The sequence below is a fragment of the Callithrix jacchus genome, chromosome 3 (genome assembly GCF_049354715.1).
Source record: "Callithrix jacchus isolate 240 chromosome 3, calJac240_pri, whole genome shotgun sequence".
NCBI lineage: Eukaryota > Metazoa > Chordata > Mammalia > Primates > Cebidae > Callithrix > Callithrix jacchus.
This window is the reverse complement of record NC_133504.1, coordinates 91,091,343-91,114,703: the sequence shown is the minus strand read 5'-3', so window position 1 is coordinate 91,114,703 and position 23,361 is coordinate 91,091,343. Positions and strand designations below refer to the sequence as shown.

The following is a 23,361-nucleotide window of genomic DNA, read 5'->3' as shown; positions in this document are numbered from 1 at the left end:
AAGCTATAATAATCAAGATGGTATGATGCTGGCATAAGAATAGAAAAATAGAGCAATGAAATAAAACAAAAAGTTCAGACACAGATCTATACTTATATGGTCATTTAATTTTCAATAATGGCATCATAGCAATGCAATCAAAAGTGAAAATTCTTTTAATATTCAGAGGTAAGGCAACTGGATATATGCATGGTAAAAAGTAACCTGAACACCATATACAAATATTAAATTGCAATGAATCATAGAGCCAGCATAAAATCTAAAGCTATAATGATTCTAGAAGAAAATATAAAATATGAGAATATCTTCATGATTTCAGAGTAGGCAAATGTTTCTCAAACAGGATACAAAAACCAGTAACCACAAAAGAAAACTTTAACACATTAGACTTCATTATAAACAGTAACTTCTAAGCTGGGTGCAGCAGCCCACACTTGTAGTCCCAGCTTCTTGGGAGGCTGAGGCAGGAAGACTGCTTGAACCCAGAAGTTTGAGACCAGCCTGGGTAACACAGTGAGATCCTATCTCTAAATACAATAATAATAATAAATTCTGCTCATCAAAATATACCCTTAAAAAATAGGCAAGCTTGGCAGGGCATGGTGACTCACGCCTGTAATCACAGCAGTTTGGGAGGCTGAGGTGGGTGGATCACCTGAGGTCTGAAGTTTGAGGCCATCCTGGCCAACCAACATGAGGAAACCACATCTCTACTAAAAATACAAAAATTAGCCAGCCATGGAGGTGGTTCCCTGTAATCTCAGCTACTCAGGAGACTGAGGCAGGAGAATTGCTTGAACCCGGGAGGCGGAGGTCGCAGTGAGCTGAGAGCATGCTGAGGCACTCCATCCTGGGCAACAGAGTGGGACTCCATTATGAAATAAATAAAATTAAATAAAATATAAAATAAAATGACAAACCTAAGAGGCAGAAAATATTAGCAAAAAATATCTAACACTATCTATGTAGAATACAGAAAATACACAAATAATGCCTACAAATCAGTAAAATGAAAAAAAAAACCCACTTAAGAAATGACAAAAAATTGAACAAATACATATTTGACAAGATGATTACCTAATAAGCACATGAAAAATACTCCATATCTTCAGAATATCATGGGAATGCAAAGTAAATCTATAATAAATACTACTTTATACTTTCTACAAATGGCTAAAAGTAAAACACTAAAAGCACTAACTCCTGGCAACGATGTGGAGGAATTATAACTCTTATATATTGTTGGTGAAAATATGTAAAAGGTACAACATTTTGAAAAAAGTTTGGTGATTTTTCTATAAAATATTGATCACAAATATGATTAATTCCCAATAACACATCAATTCTGCTCAATGTATTTACTCATGAAAAATGAAAACAGAAGGCCACAAAAAAAGACTTACCAGAGCATTTATAAAAGCTTTAGTCATTATAGCCAAAAAGCTGGAAATAAAGTTGAACAAGAGAAAACTGCAAAAAAAACTGTGGTATATTTATAAAATGGAATACAGCTCAGCAACAAAAAGGAATGATACTTGAAGCCACATGGATGACTCTCAGAAATTATGCTGAAAGAACTCTTACACAAAACAGCATATACTGCCTGACTCCAATATAATAAAGTGCTAAAATAACAAAACTAAACCAAGATTAAAATCAGAAACATAGCTCCCTTTGGAAACTGAAGGAGGGGAGGTGCAGAGATTTACTGGGAAGGAACATGAGGAAAATTTCTAGGATAATCGTGGCAATCTAGTCTCAATGTATTTAGTTTATAAAAGTGTACACATTTGTAAAAAACACATTAAATGTACACTTAAAAAGTTTGTGTACTTCACCAATGTAAATCGTACCTCAAACTAAAACATAAACACATTCTGAATTATAGTTAATTGTACACATGCTGAAATATTTAGGAATGAAGTATCTTCATATTGGCAATTACTTTGAAATACATCAAAATAATGATGGACTAAATTTAGCTATAATTAAATGTTAAAATGGTTAAAGTTAGTTATAATTAAAATGTTAATTATAAAATCTAGGTATTTTGCATAATTATTTCAACTTTACTATGTTTATTGTAATTTTTTTATATTAAAAAAGTTGCCAAGAAAAAGTAAGATGATATGAAGGCATTTTCAGATGACCAAAATCTGTGAGAATTTGTCAGCATCTGACTTAATCTAAAAAAATACAGAACTAAATGAAATTTTTCAGGTAGAAAGAACAGGATACCAAACTTGAATAAAAACAAAGAAATAAAAGAGTTCATGGGTGGGGTGCTGTAGCTCATGGCTGCAATCCCAGCACTTTTGGAGGTCGAGGCAGGCAGATTGCCTGAACTCAGGAGTTCAAGACCAGCCTCAGCAACAGGGCAAAACCCCATCCCTACTAAAAATACAAAAAATTGGCTGGGCGTGGTGGTGCCTGCCTGTAATCCCAGCTACTCGGGTGGCTGAGGCACAAGAATCACTTAAACCTGGGCGGTGGAGGTTGCAGTGAGCAGAGATCATGCCACTGCACTCCAGCCTGGGTGACAGAGGGAGATTGTCTCAAAAAAAAAAAAAAAAAAAAAGAGTTCATGAAATGGTAAATACATAATTAAATGCAAAATAATTTTTTCTCAAGGTTTTTAAAAAAACTTTAATGCCAAAAATAGTACAGATCTATGGTGAAATTTATAATATATGCAAAAGTAAATTTAAAATTTAAAATGTAGGTGGAGGCCAGGAAGATGGCGCTGTAGGACCAAATCAGGATTGCAGCTCCCAGTGAAATCGCAGAGGGTGAGTGAATGATGCATTTCCAGAAGGATCTTTATTGCCCACAGACCAGGAGATTCCCAGGTGTAGGAGCCCCATGGGCCACCAGTGCGGCTATTTGGGCCGGCGCGGCAGTTTGGGCCGGAGCTACAGCGCAGCGGCACTCCGTACAAAATACACTGGTTTGGTTGTCCTGTTAAATTGGCAATTGGAGATTTTGGAAGGCAGATTAGCACATTCATCTGATTAAACGAGACTTAAACAGAAAGCCAGGCCAGGAGATTCCCAGGCAGCAATGTGGTTCCACCCGGTGCAGTGGGTCGCTGCATGGGAAATCACATAGATCCCGGCGCCCTTACAGCAGGTGACTGGAACACCTGGGAGAGAGTCAACTGTTCAACTTAAAAAAAAAAGGGGGGGCTCTGAGGCAGGGAGCCAGGTGATCAGGCTCGGCGGGTCCCACCCCCACGAAAACAAACAAAACAGCAATTGGAAATGCTCGGGGTTGAGAGTTTCACAGCAAGCACAGCTGAACCCAGGACAGTGCAGCTCAGTGGGGGAGTGGCGTCTGCCATTACTGAGGCATGCGACCCCTACAAAGATAATCTGCCATTGCTGATGCAGCCTGCTGTTGCCGAGGCAACCTGCCATAACAGAGAGAGTCTGCCACTACAGAGTTGGGCATCGCCATCGCAGTTCTAACCACACCCATATAAACAGGACTACAGGGAATTACACACTGCAGCAGGGTGAAGCCCACAGCAGCAGGGCGGAGCCCATGGCAACAGGGTGGAGCCCACGGCAGCTCAGCATAGCCACTACAGGTAGGCAGTGACTAGACTGCCTCCTCGCTGGGCAGGACAGTGCAACGGATACTCATAAAGCCCTAACTCCCCGGGACAGAGCACCTGAGAAAAAAAAGGGGGGGGGCTTTATGAGTTCTGCTGCAGGAGACTTAAACGAACCTGCCTAGCAGTGGTGAATGAACAATGGAGCCCACAGCTCCACACTTGAGCTCCTATATAGTACAGACTGTCTCCCTAAGCAGCTCCCTGACCCCTATATATCCAAAGAGTCACCTCACAAAGGACTGATCAGACTGACATTTGGCAGGCATCATTCAGAGACAAGGATAGCAGAAAAAGAATCTGGTAGCAACCCTCATGGTTCCGCAGCTACTACAGGAGTTCCCCAGGCAAGCAGGGCCTTGAGTGGACCTTAGCAGTCCTACAGCAGAGGGGCCAGACTGTTAGAAGGAAAACCAAGAAACATAAATACTTCATCATCAACAATCTGGACGTCCACTCAGAGACCCAATCGGAAAATCAGCAACTATTCAGACGACAGGGGGATAAATCCACAGAGATAAGAAGAAACCAGCAAAAATAGGAGAAAAACACCAAAAACCAGAACACCTCGCCTCCTACAAAGGACCAAAACTCCTCACCAGCAAGGGAATAAAGCTGGATGGAGAATGAGTGTGATGAAATGACAGAATCAGACTTCAGAAGGTGGGTAATAAGAAACTTCTGTGAGCTAAAAGAACAAGTTCTAAATCAATGCAAAGAAACGAAGAACCTTGAAAAAAGATTTGAGGAAATGATAACAAGAATGGACAACTTAGAGAGCAATATGAGTGAATTGAAGGAGCTGAAAAACACAACACAAGAACTTCACAAAGCATGAACTTCACAAAGCATGCATAAGTTTCAACAGCCGAACTGACCAAGCAGAAGAAAGGATATCAGAAGTCGAAGATCAACTCAATGAAAAAAAATGAGAAGCCAAGATTAGAGAAAAGAGCACTAAAAGGAATGAACAAAGTCTCCAAGCAATGTGGGACTATGTGAAGAGACCTAATCTACGTTTGATAGGTGTACCTGAATGTGAAGAAGAGAAGGAATCCAAGCTGGAAAATACTCTTCAGGATGTTGTCCAGGAAAATTTCCCCAACCTAACAAGGCAGGCCAATATTCAAGTCCAGGAAATACAGAGAACACCACAAAGATATTCTGCAAGAAGAGCAACCCCAAGGCACATAATCGTCAGATTCACCAGGGTTGAAATGAAGGAGAAAATGCTAAGAGCAGCCAGAGAGAAAGGTCAGGTCACCCAGAAAGGGAAGCCCATCAGACTCACAGCAGATCTCTCCACAGAAACCCTACAAGCCAGAAGAGAGTGAGGGCCAATATTCAAATCCTTAAAGAAAAGAAATTTCAACCCAGAATTTCATATCCAGCCAAACTGAGCTTCGTAAGTGAAGGAAAAATAAAATCCTTTGCAAACAAGCAAGTACTCAGAGATTTTGTCACCACCAGGCCTGCTTTATAAGAGCTCCTGAAAGGGGCACTACACATAGAAAGGAACAACCAGTACCAGCCATTCCAAAAACATACCAAATGCTAAAGAGCATCAACAAAATGAAGAATCTGCATGAACTAACGGGCAAAACAGCCAACTAGCATCAAAATGGCAGTATCAAATTCACACATAACAATATTAACCCTAAATGTAAATGGGCTAAATGCACCAATCAAAAGACACAGACTGGCAAATTGGATAATAAGCCAAAACCCATTGGTGTGCTGTATTTGGGAAACCTATCTCACATGTAAGGATACACAAAGGCTCAAAATAAAGGGATGGAGGAAAATTTACCAAGTAAAATGGAGAGCAAAAAAAAAGCTGGATTTGCAATTCTCATCTCTGATAAAAGAGACTTTAAAGCAACAAAGATCAAAAGAGACAAAGGAGGACATTACATAATGGTAAAAGGATCGATACAACAAGAAGAGCTAACGATCCTAAATATATATAAACCAATACAGTTGCTTCCAAATCTTGGCTATTGTGAACAGTGCTGCAACAAATATGTAAGTGCATGTATCTTTTCAATATACTGATTTTCTTTTCTTTGGGTATACACCCAGCAGTGGAACTGCTGGATCTTATGGTAGCTCTATTTTTAGTCTTGTTGGGGAAACTCCAAAGTGTTCTCCATAGCAGTTATACTACTTTACATTCCACCAATAGTGTCAAGGGTTCTCTTTTCTCCACACCCTCACCAACATTTATTATTGCCTGTCTTTTGGATTAAAGCCATTTTAACTGGAGTGAGATGATAACTCATTGTAGTTTTGATGAGCATTTTTATGATGGTAAATGATGTTTGGCACCTTTTTATAAGCCTGTGTGCCGCATGTATATCTTCTTTTGAGAAATGTCTATTCAAATCTTTTGCCCATTTTTATTTGAATTATTAGATTTATTCCTACAAAGTTGTTTGAGCTCCTTCTATAATCCAGTTATTAGCCCCTATTAAGACAGTTTACAAATATTTATTTTCAATCTGTGAGCTGTCTCTTCACTTTTCTGATTGCTTCCTTTGCTGTGCAGAAGCTTTTTAACTTGATGTGATGCCATTTGTCCAGTTCTGTTTTGGTTGCCTATGCTTACGTGGTATTATCCAAGAAATCTTGCCCAGACCAACGTCCTGGTAGAGAGCTTTCACCAGGGTCTTCTTGTAGTAGTTTCACAGCTTGAGGTCTGATTTAAGTCTAATCCATTTTGATTTGAATTTTTGTATATATTAAGAGATAGAGGTCTAGTTTCATTCTTTTGCATATAGAAATCTAGTTTTCACAGTACTATTTATCGAAAAGATTTTCCTGCCCTCAATTTATGTTCTTGATGCCTTTGGCAAAAATGAGTTCACTGTAAATGTATGAATTTGTTTCTGGTTTCTACATTGTGTTCCATCCGTCTATGTGCCTGTTTTTATGCAAATATCATGCTATTTTAATTACTATACTTCTGTGGTATAACTTGTACGCAGGAAATTTGAATCCTTCAATTTTAGCCTTTTTTCTCATGAGAGCTATTGCTATTCTGGATCTTTTGTTGTCCCATAGAAGTTTTAGGATAGTTTTTTCTATTTCTGTAAAGAGAACGTCATTGGTATTTTGATAGGGAATGCAATGAATTTGTAGATTGCTTTGGGTAGTATGAACATTTTAACAATATTGATTCTTCCAATCCATAAACATGAAATATATTTCCATTCTTGTATCCTCTTTTTTTCATTAATGTTTTTACTTTTCATTGTAGAGATCTTTCATAATTAATTCCTAGGTATTTTATTTCATTTGTAGCTACTGTCAATGGATTTATTTTCTTGATTTTTTAGAGTGTTTGCTGTTGGCCTATAGAAATGTTACTGATTTTTATATGTTGGTTTTATATCATGCAATTTTAATGAATTCATTTATCAGTTCTAATCATTTTTTCATAGAGTCTTTAGTTTTCTCCAAAAATAAGATCATATTATCTTTCAACAAGGATCATTCAACTTCTTCCTTTCCAATTTGCATACCCTTGATTTCCTTCTCTTATATAATTGCTCTAGCTAGGACTTCTACTACGTTGAATAACAGTAGTGAAAGTGGGTATCCTTGCCATGTTCCAGATCTTAGTAAAAAGGCTTTCAGTTTTTCCCCATTCAGTATTAATACTATTAATAGCTGTGTGACTGTCATATGTGGCTTTTATTATGTTCAGATACGCTGTTTCTATCCCAAGTTTGTTAAGGATTTTTCACCATGAAGGGATGTAGTATTTTATCAAATGCTTCTTCAGCATCAATTGAAATGATCATGTGGTTTTTGTCCTTCATTCTGTTGATATTATGGATCATGTTAATTGATTTGCACATGTTGAACCATCCTTGCATCCCTCAGATAAATCCCACTTGGTCATGACGAATGATCTTTCTAATGCATTGTTTGCTAGTGTTCTGTGGGGCAGTTTTGCATCAATGATTATCAGGGATATTGGCCTATAGTTTTCTTTCTTTGATGTGTCTTTTTCTCGTTTCAGTATCAGGGCAATACTGGCCTTGTAGAATGAATTTGGAAGTACTCCGTCCTACTCTATTTTTCAAAACAGTTTGAGTAGGATTTGCAATAATTTTCCTTGAAAAGTTAGGTGGAATTCAGCAGTGAAGTCATTGGCCCCAGGCATTTGTTTGCTGGGAGTCTTTTTATTACAGCTTCCATCTTATTACTTATTATAGGTCTGTTCAGGTTTTGGATTTTTTTCATGGTTCAATCTTGGTAGGTTGAATGTGTCTAGAAATTTACCCATTTATTCTAGATTTTCCAATTTATTGGCAAAGAGTTGTTCATAGAAGTCTCTAATGATCCTTTGAATTTCTATGATTTCAGTTGTGATATCTCCCTTCTCATCTCTGATTATATTATTTGGGTCTTCTTTTTTTTCTTAGTCTAGTAAAAGGTATGTAAATTTTATCTGTTTTTTAAAATACAAACTTCATTTTACTGATCTTTGATATTATTTCATTTGTTTTAATCTCATTTATGTCTGCTGACATTTATTATTTTTCTTCTACTAATTTTGGGATTGGTTTGCTCTTGCTTTCCTAGTTCCTGAATAATTATCATTATATTCTTTATTTGATTTTGTTTTGTTTTTTTACTTTCTTTGATGGAGGTGATTACAGCTATAAACTTTCCTCTTACTACTGCTTTGGCTGTATTATACAGGTTTTTGTATATTTTATTTCCATTATCCATTCCATTACTGTTTCAAGAAATTTTTCTTTTTTCTTTTTTTTGAGATGGAGTTTCGCTCTTGTTATCCAGGCTGGAGTGCAATGGCGCGATCTAGGCTCACCACAACCTCTGCCTCCTGGGTTCAGGCAATTCTCCTGCCTCAGCCTCCTGAGTAGCTGGGCTTACAGGCATGTGCCACCATGCCCAGCTAATTTTTTGTATCTTTAGTTGAGATGGGGTTTCACCATGTGGACCAGGATGGTCTCGATCTCTTGACCTCGTGATCCACCCACCTCAGCCCCCCAAAGTGCTGGGATTACAGGCTTGAGCCACCATGCCCGGCCGAAATTTTTCAATTTCCTTCTTCATTTCTTTATTGACCCCCTGTATTAGTCTGCTCTCATGCTGCTATAAACAAATACCCAAGATTGGGTCATTTATAAAGAAAAGAGGTTAGAATGATTCACAATTCTGCATGGCTGGAAAGGCCTCAGGAAACATATCATGGCAGAGGGAACCTCTTCACAGGACTGCAGGAGACAGAATGCTTTGAAAACAAAGAAGGAAACATGACAAGAAATGTAGATGGCCTCTAGGAGGTGAGAGTAGCACTCAGTCACAGTAATCAAGAAAACAGAGACCTCAGTCCTAAAATTAATTGTGAGGAACTGAATTCTGCCAACAACTTGAATTGACTTAGGAATGAATTCCTTCCCAGAGCCATAAGAAAAGAAATAGTTTGTTTCCTCTAACCACATCATTTTATTTTTAAAAACATTTCTAGGAATACCAAAAAGAAGTTCATATTTGCATCATACTTTCACCAAAATTTATTTGTTTGAAAAATAAAATTATAGCACATAATTAAAAGGAAGATAATAGGGAAATATTCAAACTGTTAGTCAATGAATGACTAACCTAAAATTATAATTCATTCATTCAGTAGTCCATTTGCCACACATTTACTAAATGGAAATTTTTATACTTAACAACTTTAGGAGACAGAATAATAAATTGGTATATATATCAAAAACATGAATTAGGATAAATCTAATTCTAACATTTATTTCTGATGTCCTTCCTTAATTCTATAATTGTAGGCAAACAATTGTATACCTAAAGGGGGAAAATTAACTTACTACTAGAGGGTTATAATGTAATATAGCTATTTGGAGGAAGAAAATATAATTTTTGCTTTGGTTGAGAAGAAGAGTACAAAGGGAAACAGTAAGATGTATTACTTGAAGAAGAAGTGCTGTAGATTGTGCTAAAGATTGAAGATAATAGCTTTGGACAAAAAGACAGCTCAGTTTTTATAGTTTATTTCAAAATATTGACATTCATTATCCTCAATGTATATTAGTAATAATTAAAACTACTTGCACAATTTAGACACATTAGAAATAAGAGTGAGAGAATAATATTTAGAGTACTAGTAGTAGTAATTAGAGTTATTTAATTAGTTAGATTGAAGTCATATCCTATGCTTGTAAGATACCTTTTCCTCTGGAAAAAAGAAAAAAAGAAATGGAGACCCTCTAAGTGTTTTAGAGCAGAGAATGGACTGATCTTCAAATATACTAATATAGCAGAGAACGTGGGGATGACTGAAGTATGGCTAAAGCCAGGAAAACCAGTTAGAATGTTATAATGCAATAGTTAAGCTGTTTGTTAGTGAAGGTATAAACTAAAAAATGTAGAGGGCAGAGATATGTGAGAATTATGGCCAAGGTTGTATTAACAACACTTGGCAATTATTAAGATGTAAGGTACAAAAGAGGCAGAGAGCAAACAATTGTTGCAAGGTAACAAGCCTAAGTGTAGAGCATCTTTCAGTGTTATTTTGCTTCTTTAAAAAAAAAAAAAACATACAAAATAGGAGAGGAAATACACATCAGTTATATAAATCTCTAATTTACATGACTTCACTTCCATAATTTCAAATGTATTTTGAAACTAGGGTCCTTAAAGGTAAAAAAGATAAAAAAGCTTCCACATCCATCATCAGTTTACATTCTAAAATAAGAATATCTAACATCTATTTCTGATGTCTACAACCTGTAGCTCATTATTCAACTCTGGACCACATTCCACAATGTGTCCAAATCCTTTTGAGTATCTCATTCATTGAGTAGGCAAGGTTTGGCAAGCGAAAATAAAACTTACTCATTTGAGTAAGTCGGATCATGTTTTTCTGTCAGTCTAGTAAACAGCTGCAGACATAGTCTGCTTCCCATCAAAGATTTAATTCATAACCTCTGCAGTATTAATAATATTCTGGTAAATTTTCAAAACCATAACCCTAAAAATGTGACAAGCTACATTTTATCAAAGAAACATGCCTGTACTGCCCACCCTGCATTAACTTGCAAATTTAACACAATGTGGAAACTCTACTCCAAGTGCCAAAACTCTGTTGAGTATCTGTCTATGAGCTACATTTGCTAATACTTTCATAGGTTAAGCAAAGGTACATGCTCTGAATAATACTAACACAAAATGGAAATACTTTCCATACAGCACCCTGACTTAAAAGAAAAACAATTTCTTCATGCTTGCTTTGATAGCAGTGATAAAAGTATTTCTGTTTTTTAAATATTCTCTGGAAAGCATTTCAAAGAGGAGTTTTGAGATTTAAATTTCTCCCCTTTTCTTTCTCCTGAATCTGACTTAGGGTAGCATTAGGTAGATTAACAAGCACTAAATGTGAAATGACTTCAAACAAATCTCTAAATGCTGTATTTTTTTCTTGAAACCTAATCACTATAGGAGTTTCATAATTCTATGTTTTCAAAAAATAATTTTGAACATTTAACTTAAACCAAAGAGAAATGTTGGCAAGATTGAACTCTGGCACAGGTAACATATAGCCACTGGAAAGACAGCAGCTGTCTCACCATTAATTCCTTATATTAAAGCCTGAATGGACTCTAAAGAAAACGTTGGATATTTTTCTCCTTTAAACCAGGTTAGCCAACTATCTACACAATAACATTACTCTATAAAAGACTAACCTGATAATATCTCATAACACCAACTTATGTTCTGCTTTTATAATATAAATTCTCTAAAGGGCTTTATGGCCATTAAAACTAAGAGGGAATGCTTGATTCTCTAGTGAGATCTGGAGCTTCAAGACAGTCTTAAATTGTAATTACTCCCACAGTAGTAGCATATTACTACTACAACATTTTAGTACAATACTGTTTAGTTCAATATTAAATCTGTCAAGAAAAAAAGCAAATTGACACAGACTATTCTCTAAGTTCCCTAAACCACCAATTTTACCAGGAATTTAAAATTTTCTTCAAGATATATATCAAGTAAGATTTATGCCTTGAATGATGCTTACATTTAGAAAATCAACTGCAAATTACAACCAGACAAATGGCAGCTTATGGTTTTGCAACAGTTACAGACACAGAAACAAGTAAAAATCATGAATGTCAAGTTGCAACCCTATCTAAATAAGTTTCCCATTTACATCAGCCTTTCTTTCAGGTGCAAGTGTTTACTTTTGGTAGTAAAATAAAGAACTAATTTGTAAACCTTAAGAACATCTTCTCACTTTCTATAAACAAGCCATAGAATTAATTAAAACTGCAGCACATCAACCCTACACATATACCTGCTTTGTTATTGGAGACTAATGTAATCCAAATATGTGGAAAACTCAAACAGTTCCCAGCAAAATCAATTTAGATGAATGGATCAGATAACAATGTGGAAGTGAACCTGAAAGAATCATTTCTACTCAAAGGCAGTTAAGTACTGAATGTCATATTCCAAAATGTACTAAGAAAAGATTGACTTTTAGTCTATTACTAGAATAATTTAAAAATACTACTTTATTTATACAAATGTTTAAATACATCTCACTGGAAAAAAATGAAATTACCTATTAAGGCTAATATGTCTATTCAAAATAAATAGAAAATGGAAATGGCATAAAACATCACATATATTTTGCATTTAATCCTACTCATGTTCACATACATCCTCAAAGAATGTGCTTCCATTTATAGTATTTTATCCTCATGAAGACAAATGCAAAAGCACTGAAGAAACTACTGATGGTCATTGCTACAAGATTTGTTATCTTTAAAACAAAGATGAAAAATGGTAAGCATAGAAATATACAACATTTCATGAGCTAATGATTTAATCTTATTGGCAAAGCAATATTGTTTGTATCCTTACATAGTACAATTCAAAGTCTAAAACATAAAAAAAAAGTGAGGGGATGGCGGTTCATGCCTATACCTGTAATCCCAACACTTGGGAGGCGGAGGCAAGAGGATCGCTTGGGCCCAGGAGTTCAAGACCAGCCTAGGCAACATAATGAGACCCCTGTCTATACAGAAAATGAAAAAATAGGCAGGCATCGTGATGCACACCTGTGGTCCCAGCTACTAGCGTGGCTGAGATGGAAGGATCACTTGAGCCCAGGAGGTCAAGGATACAGTGGATTGCACTACTGTACTCTAGCAGCCTAGCTGACAGAGTGAGAACCTGTCCCCAAAAAAAGAAAAAAGTCAGGGGGGTAGTGTGGGGTGGAATGGAGTTGAGGTAAAACAATGAAAATGGAAATTTACCTTTTGAATCACCAACTTCTTTTGCCTCAGTTCCTTTACCAAGTGAAAGAAGGACCACATACAGGCAGAGGGGGAAATGTGGAGATAAGAGACGACTACCTGATGACCAGAGGACTGTTCTAGCTGTGGCTGATGGGGTCCTCTGGAACTCTGGGGTCTTCTGGAATTTTTGGGAGCACAAGACCATGAATAACATAAATTTTCAGGATGTACAGCAATTCTAATCACAGTATAGCTGTGTCCATAAAGACCCTATTTCACCTGTGGGACTTCTGGAAATTTCCTTAATACTCTACCCCCTCTTCTTAGTGTATATTAGTTTCTTTTTTCTACACCAAATACTTTAAATAAATATTGAATAATTTTAAGAACTCCAGATATTTTTCGGTTGCATTAATATTGATTTAGCATGTCACTCCTGTTTTGTAGGAATGTTTTTTTCAAAAGTACTTGTATGGTCTCTTAAGACTTTTGTGGTAGTCAGCCTCCAAGATGGCCCCCAGTGAGCCCTGACTCAGGAAATTCACATGTGCATTCTTAAATAATCCTCTCCCACAGAGAATACAGTTAATGGCTGACTGTGTAATCTAATAGGATATTGCAGGAATAACAGTGTGTGGTTGCTGCTAGGTCACTACAGCTTCCACCTTGTTTTCTTTCCTCTCTTAGATTGTTCACTCTGAGAGAAGCCAATCACCATGCTGTGAGAATGTCACGAGGCCTGTGGAAAGGGTCTCAATGTAGAAAAGAATTAAGCCTCTTGTCAACAACTAGCACCTTCTTTATAAGTGAACCATCTTAGAAAGAGATCACCTACCTCCAATAAAGCTTGTATAACAGATGACTGCAGGCCCAGCTGTTATCTTGACTGAAACCTTGTGAGACCTTGAGCTAGAACCATCTAGTTATGCTATTCCTATGTTCTGATCCAAAGAAATTATATAAGATAATAAATGTTTATTGTTGTCTTAAGCCACAGAGTCTTGAGGTATCTTGTTAAGCAATAACTAATTCATAATATTTTTTCAAAAAACCAAACAATACAAAAAAGTCAGTGGATCAAACATCTTCATTAACAACATAATACTGTTTCTATATCGGGGATTGAGAACTCAAGCCAAGTGAATAACTCAGTCTTCAAAAAAAACATTTAAGGTATGTAATTCCAGCACTTTGGGAGGTTGAGGCAGGCAGATTGCCTGAGCTCAGGAGTTCATGACAAGCCTCGGCAACATGGTAAAACCCCGTCTGTACTAAAATACAAAAAATTAGCCAGGCATGGTGGCATGTGCCAGTAGTCCCAGCTACTCAGGAGGCTGAGGCAGGAGAATTGCTTGAACCCAGGAAATAGAGATTGCAGTAAGCCAAGATCACGTCACTAAACGCCAGTCTGGGTGACAGAGTAAGACCGGTCTCAAATAAATAAATAAATAAGGTATAATTTACATACATTTTAAGTGCATATTTCATTTATTTGTCACACACACACACACACACACACACATGCCATATAAGTAGTATCTGATCAAGATGTAAAAATTTCCATCCCCCTAAAAAGTTCCATCAAGGCCATTTTGAATCAGTTCTTGATTCAAAAACAGTACTCCTTACTCTCTATATCACCTTGGATAAATACTGATAATCTTCTATGTCTGGCTTCTTTTGCTCAGCATAATATTTTAGGGTTAATTCATGTACTGTGTGTACCAGTAACTTTTTTTCATTGTTGATTAACATACAGGTTGAGCATCTATAATCTGAAAATCTGTAATCCAAAATGTTGCAAAATCCAAAATATTTTGAGCAACAATGTGATACCACAAGTGGAAAATTCCACACGAGAATTTCGTGCAAACTTTGCTTCATGCACAAAATTATTTAAAATATTACATAAAATTACACTCAGGCTATGTGTATGAGCTGTTCAAACAGAAATGAAGTTTGTGTTTACACTTAAGTCCCATCTACAACATAGCTCATTATATAAATGCACATAATCCAAAATCTAGGGAAAACAAATCCCAAATACGTAACACTCTGGTCCCAAACATTATGGATACAAAATTCTCAACTTGCACCATGTTTATGCATTCTCCTGCCAAAGGACATTTGAGATCTACACAGCTATTATGAATAATGTTTCTGGGAACATTCTTCTGCAAATCTTTTTGCATAGGTGTACATGTCTTTTTCTGTTCTCTTGGATAAATACCTAGACAGATCTGGGACTTGCATGAGGCAAATAAACTACCATAGTACAAAATTTAAGGAGGCCTTGTACCAAGGACTGGAATTGCTGGATCATAAAACAGATGTTTCTATAATAATTTAGTCTTTTATATAGCACTCAAATTTTAAATGCACGCTTGCCACAGGTTCTTCTGTCAAGAAAGCTATCATTTAAATAAAGAGCAATAGCAGGTTAATGTATTAGTCTATGAAAATATAACAAATTATAAAGACAATTGATTGGCCAGCTGCGGTGGCTCACACCTTTAATCCCAGCACTTTGGGAGGCTGAGGCAGGTGGATTACAAGGTCAGGAGTTTGAGACCAGCCTAGCAAATACAGTGAAGCCTGGTCTCTACTAAAAATAAAAAAATTAGCCAGGTGTGGTGGCGCACACCTGTAGTCCCATATGCTTGGGAGGCTGAGGCAGAAGAATCACTTGAACCCAGGAGGCAGAGGTTGCAGTAAGCCGAGATCCTGCCACTGCACTCCAGCCTAGGAACAGAGGGAGACTCTGTCTCAAAAAAAAAAAAAAAAAAAAAGACAAGTGATCAATATATTATCAGATATGATGCATATTAAATAAAACATTAAGTTGAGAATAACTTGTACCACAATCTCTTGATCAGTAAAACTCCTTGTGTTACAGATAAGAAAAATGATTAAGAAACTTGTCCGAGGCTGCCTAACTAGTTAGTGCTTTTTCATCATATATATTGCATTGTAAATTTTTAAATAAATTTAACCCAGGCTCAACTAAAATATTTTTTTCTTACCCAAAATTGTGGGTACAATTGGTTTTCAATTTTAATGTATTTTTTTTTTTTTTTGCCATAGGGGGCTAAAGTTAAATTGTAAATTTGAATGAGTGAGCAAGGAGTAATTATTATTTTAAATGAAAATCAAAGATTAGTGATATTACAAAAATTATAACTAAAAAACACACTTACTAAATAAAGTTAAACTACTTCGAAATACATAAAAAAGTTATTTTTCTTACCTACAGTCAGATTAGACTTTTCTAAGGAAGATGTAAGGCTATGGTGTACATCAGAGGTTCCCAACCCCCAGGCCACAGACTAGTTTTGGCCCCTGTACCTAGGACTGCACAGTAAGAGTTGAGAGGCAGGGAAGCCAGCAAAGCTCCATTTACAGTCAATCGCCATTACTCACATTACCACCTGAGCTCTTTGCCTGTCAGATCAGCAACAGCATTGATTCTCAAGAGCATGAACCCTATTGTGAACCACGCATGTGAGGGATAAAGGCTGCAGGCTTCTTACGAGAATTTAATGCTTGATCATCTGAGGTAGGGCTGAGGTGGTAATGCTAGTGCTGGGGAGTGGCTGCAAATACAGATTGAGAGGTTTGACTGCATAGAGACCATAATAAATCAATTACCTATCAGTGAGAGGCAAGTGACAATTAAGCTGCATCTGTTGCAGGCTCTAGAGTGGCAAGTGAGTTAATGTACTTCAATTGTACAGTTGCCTCTGGTGGCAGGCTTTAAGTCAAAATCCAACATTTATTTTAGTCTGCACATGGCCTGCCCATTATTTTATTTACCACTTCCTCTGTGCCTCCTTCCCGCACTACACAATTGTCTCAGTCACAGTTTTGGTAAGCCCATAAGCTAACGCCTAGCCAAAATGAGTAAAAAAACAAACGTCACTGGAGACCTTCTTTAAAAAGGGGGAAAGACCCAATGATGAGACGGGAGAAGACTCTAAGACTGCCAACAAAAAGAAACCTTCATTTAGAAGAAAATACCAAGAGTCCTATTTAAATTATAGGTCCAATACGACAGGTGGTTTACATTCTCCAAGTCTGCTTTGTATAATATGTGGCAACCAGCTATCCAATGAAGACATGAAACCTTCAAAACTGCTTTGCCACATGGAGAATCAGCAGCCTGTATTAAAAAACAAGTCTTTGGTGTTAAAAAAAAACAAAAACAAAAACATGAACACAAAGAACAGAAGTAATTACTGAAGGCCATGACTTCATCAAATGTGTTGGCACTAAGAGCATCATTCTTAGCTACTAACCACATAGCTAAAGCTAAGAAGCCCTTTAATATTGGGGATGAGTTGATCCTGCCTGCTGCTAAGGACATCTGTCATGAACTTTTAGGAGACTGCAGTTCAAAAGGTGGCATGTGTTTCTCTTTCAGCTACCACCATGACTAGACAAACCGATGAAATAACAGAGGATACTGAGGTACAACTGTTAGAATTAATGAGTCATTATGGTACACAATCCAGGTTGACGAGTCTACCAATGATGACAACAATGCAACAACACTTGTTTTTGTGCAATATATTTTTCAGGAGGATGTGCATGAGGATGTGTTATGTGCACTTTTGTTGCCAACCAACACCACAGCTGCAGAACTATTTAAGTCTTTGAATGACTACGTATGAGAAAAATTAAATTGGTCACTTTACGTCAGTATATGTATGGACATAGTGGCTGCCAGGACTGGACAGCTTTCTGGTTTCACTACTCGGATCAAAGAGGTTGTTTCTAAATGTGAGTCTATGCACTGCGTCATCCAAAGAGAAATGCTGGCTAGCTGAAAAATATCACCTGAACTTAACAACGTTTTGCAGGATATGATTAAAATTATAAACCTAATTGAAATATATGCCCATAACTCACACCTGTTCATGCAGCTCTGTCAGGAGATGAACACAGAGTAAACGTGTCTTCTCTTAAACACAAAAGTAGATGGCTTTCTAAAAGTGGATCACTAGCCAGAGTTTTGTGTTACATGAGGTCCTCCAGAGATTTCTTTTAGAAAAACAGTCACCACTGACAGCACATTTCAGTGACACAGAATGGGTCACAAAGCTTGCTTCCTTGTGTGACTTATTCAACCTGCTCAACGAACTCAATCTGTCACTTCAAGGGAGAACAACTGTGTTCAAGTCTGCAGATAAAGTGGCTGCATTCAAAGACAAACTGGAATTACAGGGGTGATGAGTGAACACTGGGATTTCTGATATACTTCAAACATTAGCAGGAATTTTGAAAGAGATGGAGAGCCAGGGACTTCTTTCTCCCAAATTGTGCATGATCACCTATCTCAGCTTTCAAAAGAGTTTGACCATTACTTCGCAACCACAAAGGACCCCTGAGCTGGGAAGGAATGGATTCGCAACCCATTTGTGAATAAGTCAGGTAAATTGATTTCTACTGTGCTACAAGAGGATCAACTAGACAACGTCAAATCTCCACACATTCTAGATTAAAGTCAAGACAGAATATCCTGCGATCGCCACAAAACCACTGAAAAGCCTGCTTCTATTTCCAACATCCTATCTTTGTGAAGCAGGGTTTTCTGTAGTGACAGCAACCAAAACAAGATTACAGAGGAGACTAGACATTAGCAACACACTTTAGGTGTCACTGTTGCCCATCGCTCACAGATAGAACCTTCTAGTTGCAGGAAAGCAACTTCAAGGCTCCCACTGATTCTACATTATAGTGAGTTGTATAATTACTTCATTGTATGTTACAATACCATAATAGAAATAATGTACACAATAAAGGTAATGCACTTGAATCATCCTGAAATTATCCCTCTCCCCTCCATCCGTGGAAAAGCTATCTTCCACAAAACCGGTCCTTGGTGCCAAAAGGTTGGGGACTGCTGATATATACATGGTATCTGCATTTTTCAATCCAGATGCCATCCAAAACCAAATCATTTAAAAGAGCAATAATAGCACTTTTATTCAACTTATTTGTTTTGCTTCTATCAAATTATTACCATTTATTAGGATAAACATTTTTCTTCCCTTGAAAAAGATTTTTTATCTAGAATACTGTGGTGATGGAAAACTATTAACCAATCAGAGTAACAATATTTTTCAAAACAAGGATGGATGATTATAATTCTATACACACTCATGGCAAGATAGATATTTTATTGGTTTAATCATACCTGATTATACATAAAGAAAGATTTTTGATAATTTTAAGGTTACTTCAGAAAATCTGCAAAGTTCATTTAATAGTATATTTTTAGTAAAGTTCATTTAATAGTATATTTTTAATAAAAGTTTAGACCACATACTTTCCTTGCCAAAAGAGTAAATTTATTGAGTCCTAGAAATAACTGCATTTAAACTGCAACCTTAATTAAATTCTACCCAAGCCATGATTAACATTTCTCCCTACTCTTCAATGTGACCTTTATTTAACAGAGTTCACTGTGTCCATAGGAACACAAGCATCCGATCTGAAGTGACCACGTGCTCCCTTCAGGAAAATAATCTTTTTGCTTGAGACTGAGACTCGCTCTTTGGCCAAGGCTGGAGTGCAGTGGTGTGATCTCGGCTTACCACAACCTCTGTCTCCTCGGTTCAAGTGACTTTCCTGCCTGAACCTCCCAAGTAGCTGAGACTACGGATGCACGCCACCATGCCTGGCACTGTGGCTCATGCCTGTAGTCCCAGCACTTTGGGAGGACAAGGTGGGCAGATCATGAGGTCAGGAGTACAAGACCAGCCTGGTTAACAGAGTGAAATCCTGTCTCTATTAAAAATACAGGAAAATAATCTTAATTTCAGCTACTGGAATGCTTAGTACTAAGAAAGTTTCAAATTTTCATGTATCCCCTTTTGAATAATTTTTTGTCAAATATTTCAGAGAATGTCTACCTCACAAAAGATGAACATTGGACTATGTTAATATTGAATTCATATATAATCAGTGAATTAAATTTCCTCAAATGAAAATTTTCACCTACTTTTATCATTAAACAAGTAACAAAAGAAACCAAAACCCTGCAGTTTAAACAAAATGCCCTTTTATTTGCCAAGTTCTGCTTTTCATTTAATTGTTCTGATACTATACAGTACCTCACAGGTTTCCTTTCTCGAAGCAAGTCTTCCAGACTGCGTTCACAATGTTCAGCCACAACCACTAGTCGTTCTAAGTAAAATAAAGCAAACCCTTGTTACATTCTATCAATACAACATGTTAAGAACAAAATAATATACTCTACTGATGATACTAACATATAATACACACAATATTTTAAAAGTGCCTTTCAAACTCTATATTAACTATATTATTACCAAGTATATAGGATAATGAATATCTAATAAAACAACTATTTTTTTATCTTGTATTTTATTTTCCCTCTAGACTTTTTCTCATGTACATCAAGAAAAACAGGTGGAAAGACTGCCCCTGGGGAAAAATAATTTATCCTTCTTCTGACACAGACTGGAAGAAAGAAGTAAAAGATTAGATTAATAAATAAAGAAATTTTGAAAGAAAGGAAAAGTAGGGAGACAAGGTACAGATTGCTTGACAGTCTGGTTTTAAACACAGATCTTTTAAATTACATTCTGAAACTTGAAGAAAGAAATGTTCTGAATCATAACTATAGAGAAAGAAAATCAACCTAGAATTATTGCTGACCCTTGAACAACGCAGAGGGTTGTTAAGGGTGCCAACCCTCTACACAGTCGAAAATCACCTATAACTTTTGACACCCCCAAAAACTTAACTACTAATTGCCTATTCTTGACTGGAAGCCTTACTGATAACACAGAAATAGAATAATATCTACATATTATATGTATTCATGACATACCTTTTTTCTTATTTTTTCCTATATTTCTAGGCCACATGGTTCATTCATGAGTTTTTTTTCAAATTGTCAAAAATGTCCAAAAATTTTTCCAATATACTTATTGAAAAAAAAATCTGCACATTTAAGTGGATGTGTGCAGTCATAACCCATGTTGTTCAAGGGTCAACTGTAGTTTGTAACACATAGGGCCTACTGAGATTAAATAATATACAACAGTGGACATGATCAACATTATGATGCCATTTTTATTTTCCATCAGATGAACTGTCTAAGAACAAGATGACACAGTTCTAAGGGCGATCCATACTTTTTTTTTTTTTGCCTCTTCCATTATCCAAGTCACTAACATGATGTTTGATAATGAATCTAAGGGGAACAAAAGAACAGTGCAACTGGGTTTCAAAGCTTTTAGGGATTTGACAAGGTTATTTCAGGAGTTTGGTTCAGAAGAAGTTGGAGTATTGTCAGGATCTACGCAAAATGCATTTGAAGTAAGATATGAAGTTTAACACAAAACACAATGATAGACTGAGACTAGATAATGTAAAGGTACAAATAAACTAGAAATAATAATAACCATAAAAAGAAGGTTTGGTAAAAATAAAAAAGGAGACAAGGTAGAAAAAAGAGGTAGCAGAAGATGGGAAACAGGAAGTTCAGAGTAGGAAATCTAGTATATAAAACAATTCAGTAATGACTGGATCAAGACATGGCCTTGAATGGGGAAGGAGAGAAGGACAATTGTGTAAAGGCAGACATGTCAAGTGCAGGAGCAAAGTGTTATCTTGGATCATATGTAAGTTTACTCTGTCTAGCGAAATGGGATTATACAGAATAATCTAAACACAATGATTAAAAATGCTGTAAGTGAAAACCATCATTTTCAGATAAAAGACTCTAATTATAGAGGAACAGGACTAAAATGAAATAGCAAATGATGAAGCTAGAGAGAGAGTTGAACATAAATAATTTACAGGAATTTTAAGAAAATTAAATTAAAATGTAATGAGAAAAAAGAAAAAGGAAAGAAAACCATGAAATGAAAGGTCAAATTCTTTACTCAATCAAGAAAAGAGTATGCAAAGTTGAGCTCCAAGCAATTTAGTACAACAGTGAAATTCCAGAAGAAAAAAACAGGTAACATTAGCAGAAAACCAAAACAAGAAGCTGCATTCCTTTGCTTTTTATCTTACCACATTTTGTCCATTTTCCTTACACTTATCTGGCTCCCTCCCCTCAGTATCCTCTGTAAATCTTTACTTCTTCTACCCAAATTGAAATGCTGCCAGTTTCTCCACCTTTAATTCTGGGTCTTCGCACTGTTTTCTCATCTATTCCAAGTCTGAAAAACTCTCAAATTTTATCACAAGCCCAAAACTCTCTTCTGAACTGCAGGCTTTTAATATAAAAGTTACCTGAAACTCAAGAGAACCAAAACTGAACTTAAAATTTGCTCTTAAAGTCTGACTCCTTTAATACTATTTCAGTAAATGATATCACCATCCAGCAAATTACTCTAGCTAGAAACTAAACAGTAATCTTCCCTTCTCAAATCCAAATAAACAAAGGGTCCTGCTATTTTTATATCTCAAATATTTCTAGAATCTATAGTTTGCTCCATCTGCCACAATCTGGGCCCAGCCAGCATCATCTCATTAGATACCTACAACAATCTTTTACTGATCTTCTCATATTAACTCCTATTTCTTTCCAACATATTTTCACACTAAAGCCCAAGTGATAAAATCATAACAAGTCTGAATATGGAACTCCCTCTCTAGCTTCATCTATGTTATTTTATCTTAGTTTACCAACTTCCAGCCACACTGATCTTCCTTCTGGCTTCCCGCCTTAGGGCACTTACACATGGGTTCCTACTGCCTGAAATGATCTTTCCCATTCTCTTCTCCAGTTAACTCCTATCATGTAACAAAGTGGTTAAGAGTATAGACTATTTTGTCTGGGATCAAACCCCATTTTTACTACTAATTAACTATGTGACCTCAGGGAAATTGTGTAACCTGTCTATGTCAGTTTTTCTCTGTAAGATGAAGAAAAGAACAGCACGTACCTCACAGAGTCGTGAGGTTGAAACAGTTCATCTAGACAACAGATTGTAGAAACATTATAAAGCTTTAAATTTACATTTTTTTCTACATTTAGGTATCTGGCAATTAATGTCTTAATAAGCTGCCTCATTATAAAAATAATTTGATGCAGCTGAATTTACTTCTTTGCCCTGACCTATAAGAAGTATACAATCAAATTTATAGTCCACCTAAAAAAAATTAATATTACTAACCTCATATCTTATTCTAACTTCGTTTCCTTTCTCCCTGAAGAAAATAAGAGTATGCCACCTCAAAATATTCTTTGACATAAGGATTTTTTTGAGTTGAAGGCAATTAATTCTCTGCTCTCCCTCTTTCTAAGCAGAACATAAATCTCCCTCTGTAAAGCTTAAAGGAACTTCCTTTTGATAATTTCCATTTCCTATACCAGGAAGAGGAAAATGCCTCTTAATCTATATAACAAACTTAATAAATAATAATTCTTTTTGTTTTTTTTTTGAGGCAGAGTTTTGCTCTGTT

At 36.3% G+C, this 23,361-nt stretch overlaps 1 protein-coding gene across 19 annotated transcripts in view; it reads right to left on the bottom strand.

The window, feature by feature from the left end:
• Positions 1–23,361, bottom strand: part of TBCK (TBC1 domain containing kinase) — a 291,657-nt gene that overhangs the window by 245,321 nt on the left and 22,975 nt on the right. For all 19 annotated transcript variants that reach the window (XM_054253081.2, XM_078366726.1, XM_054253088.2 and 16 more), the window contains exon 3: positions 20,028–20,100. In XM_054253081.2, the coding sequence (XP_054109056.1) occupies positions 20,028–20,100 (73 nt within the window). The remainder of the gene's footprint in view (positions 1–20,027; positions 20,101–23,361) is intronic.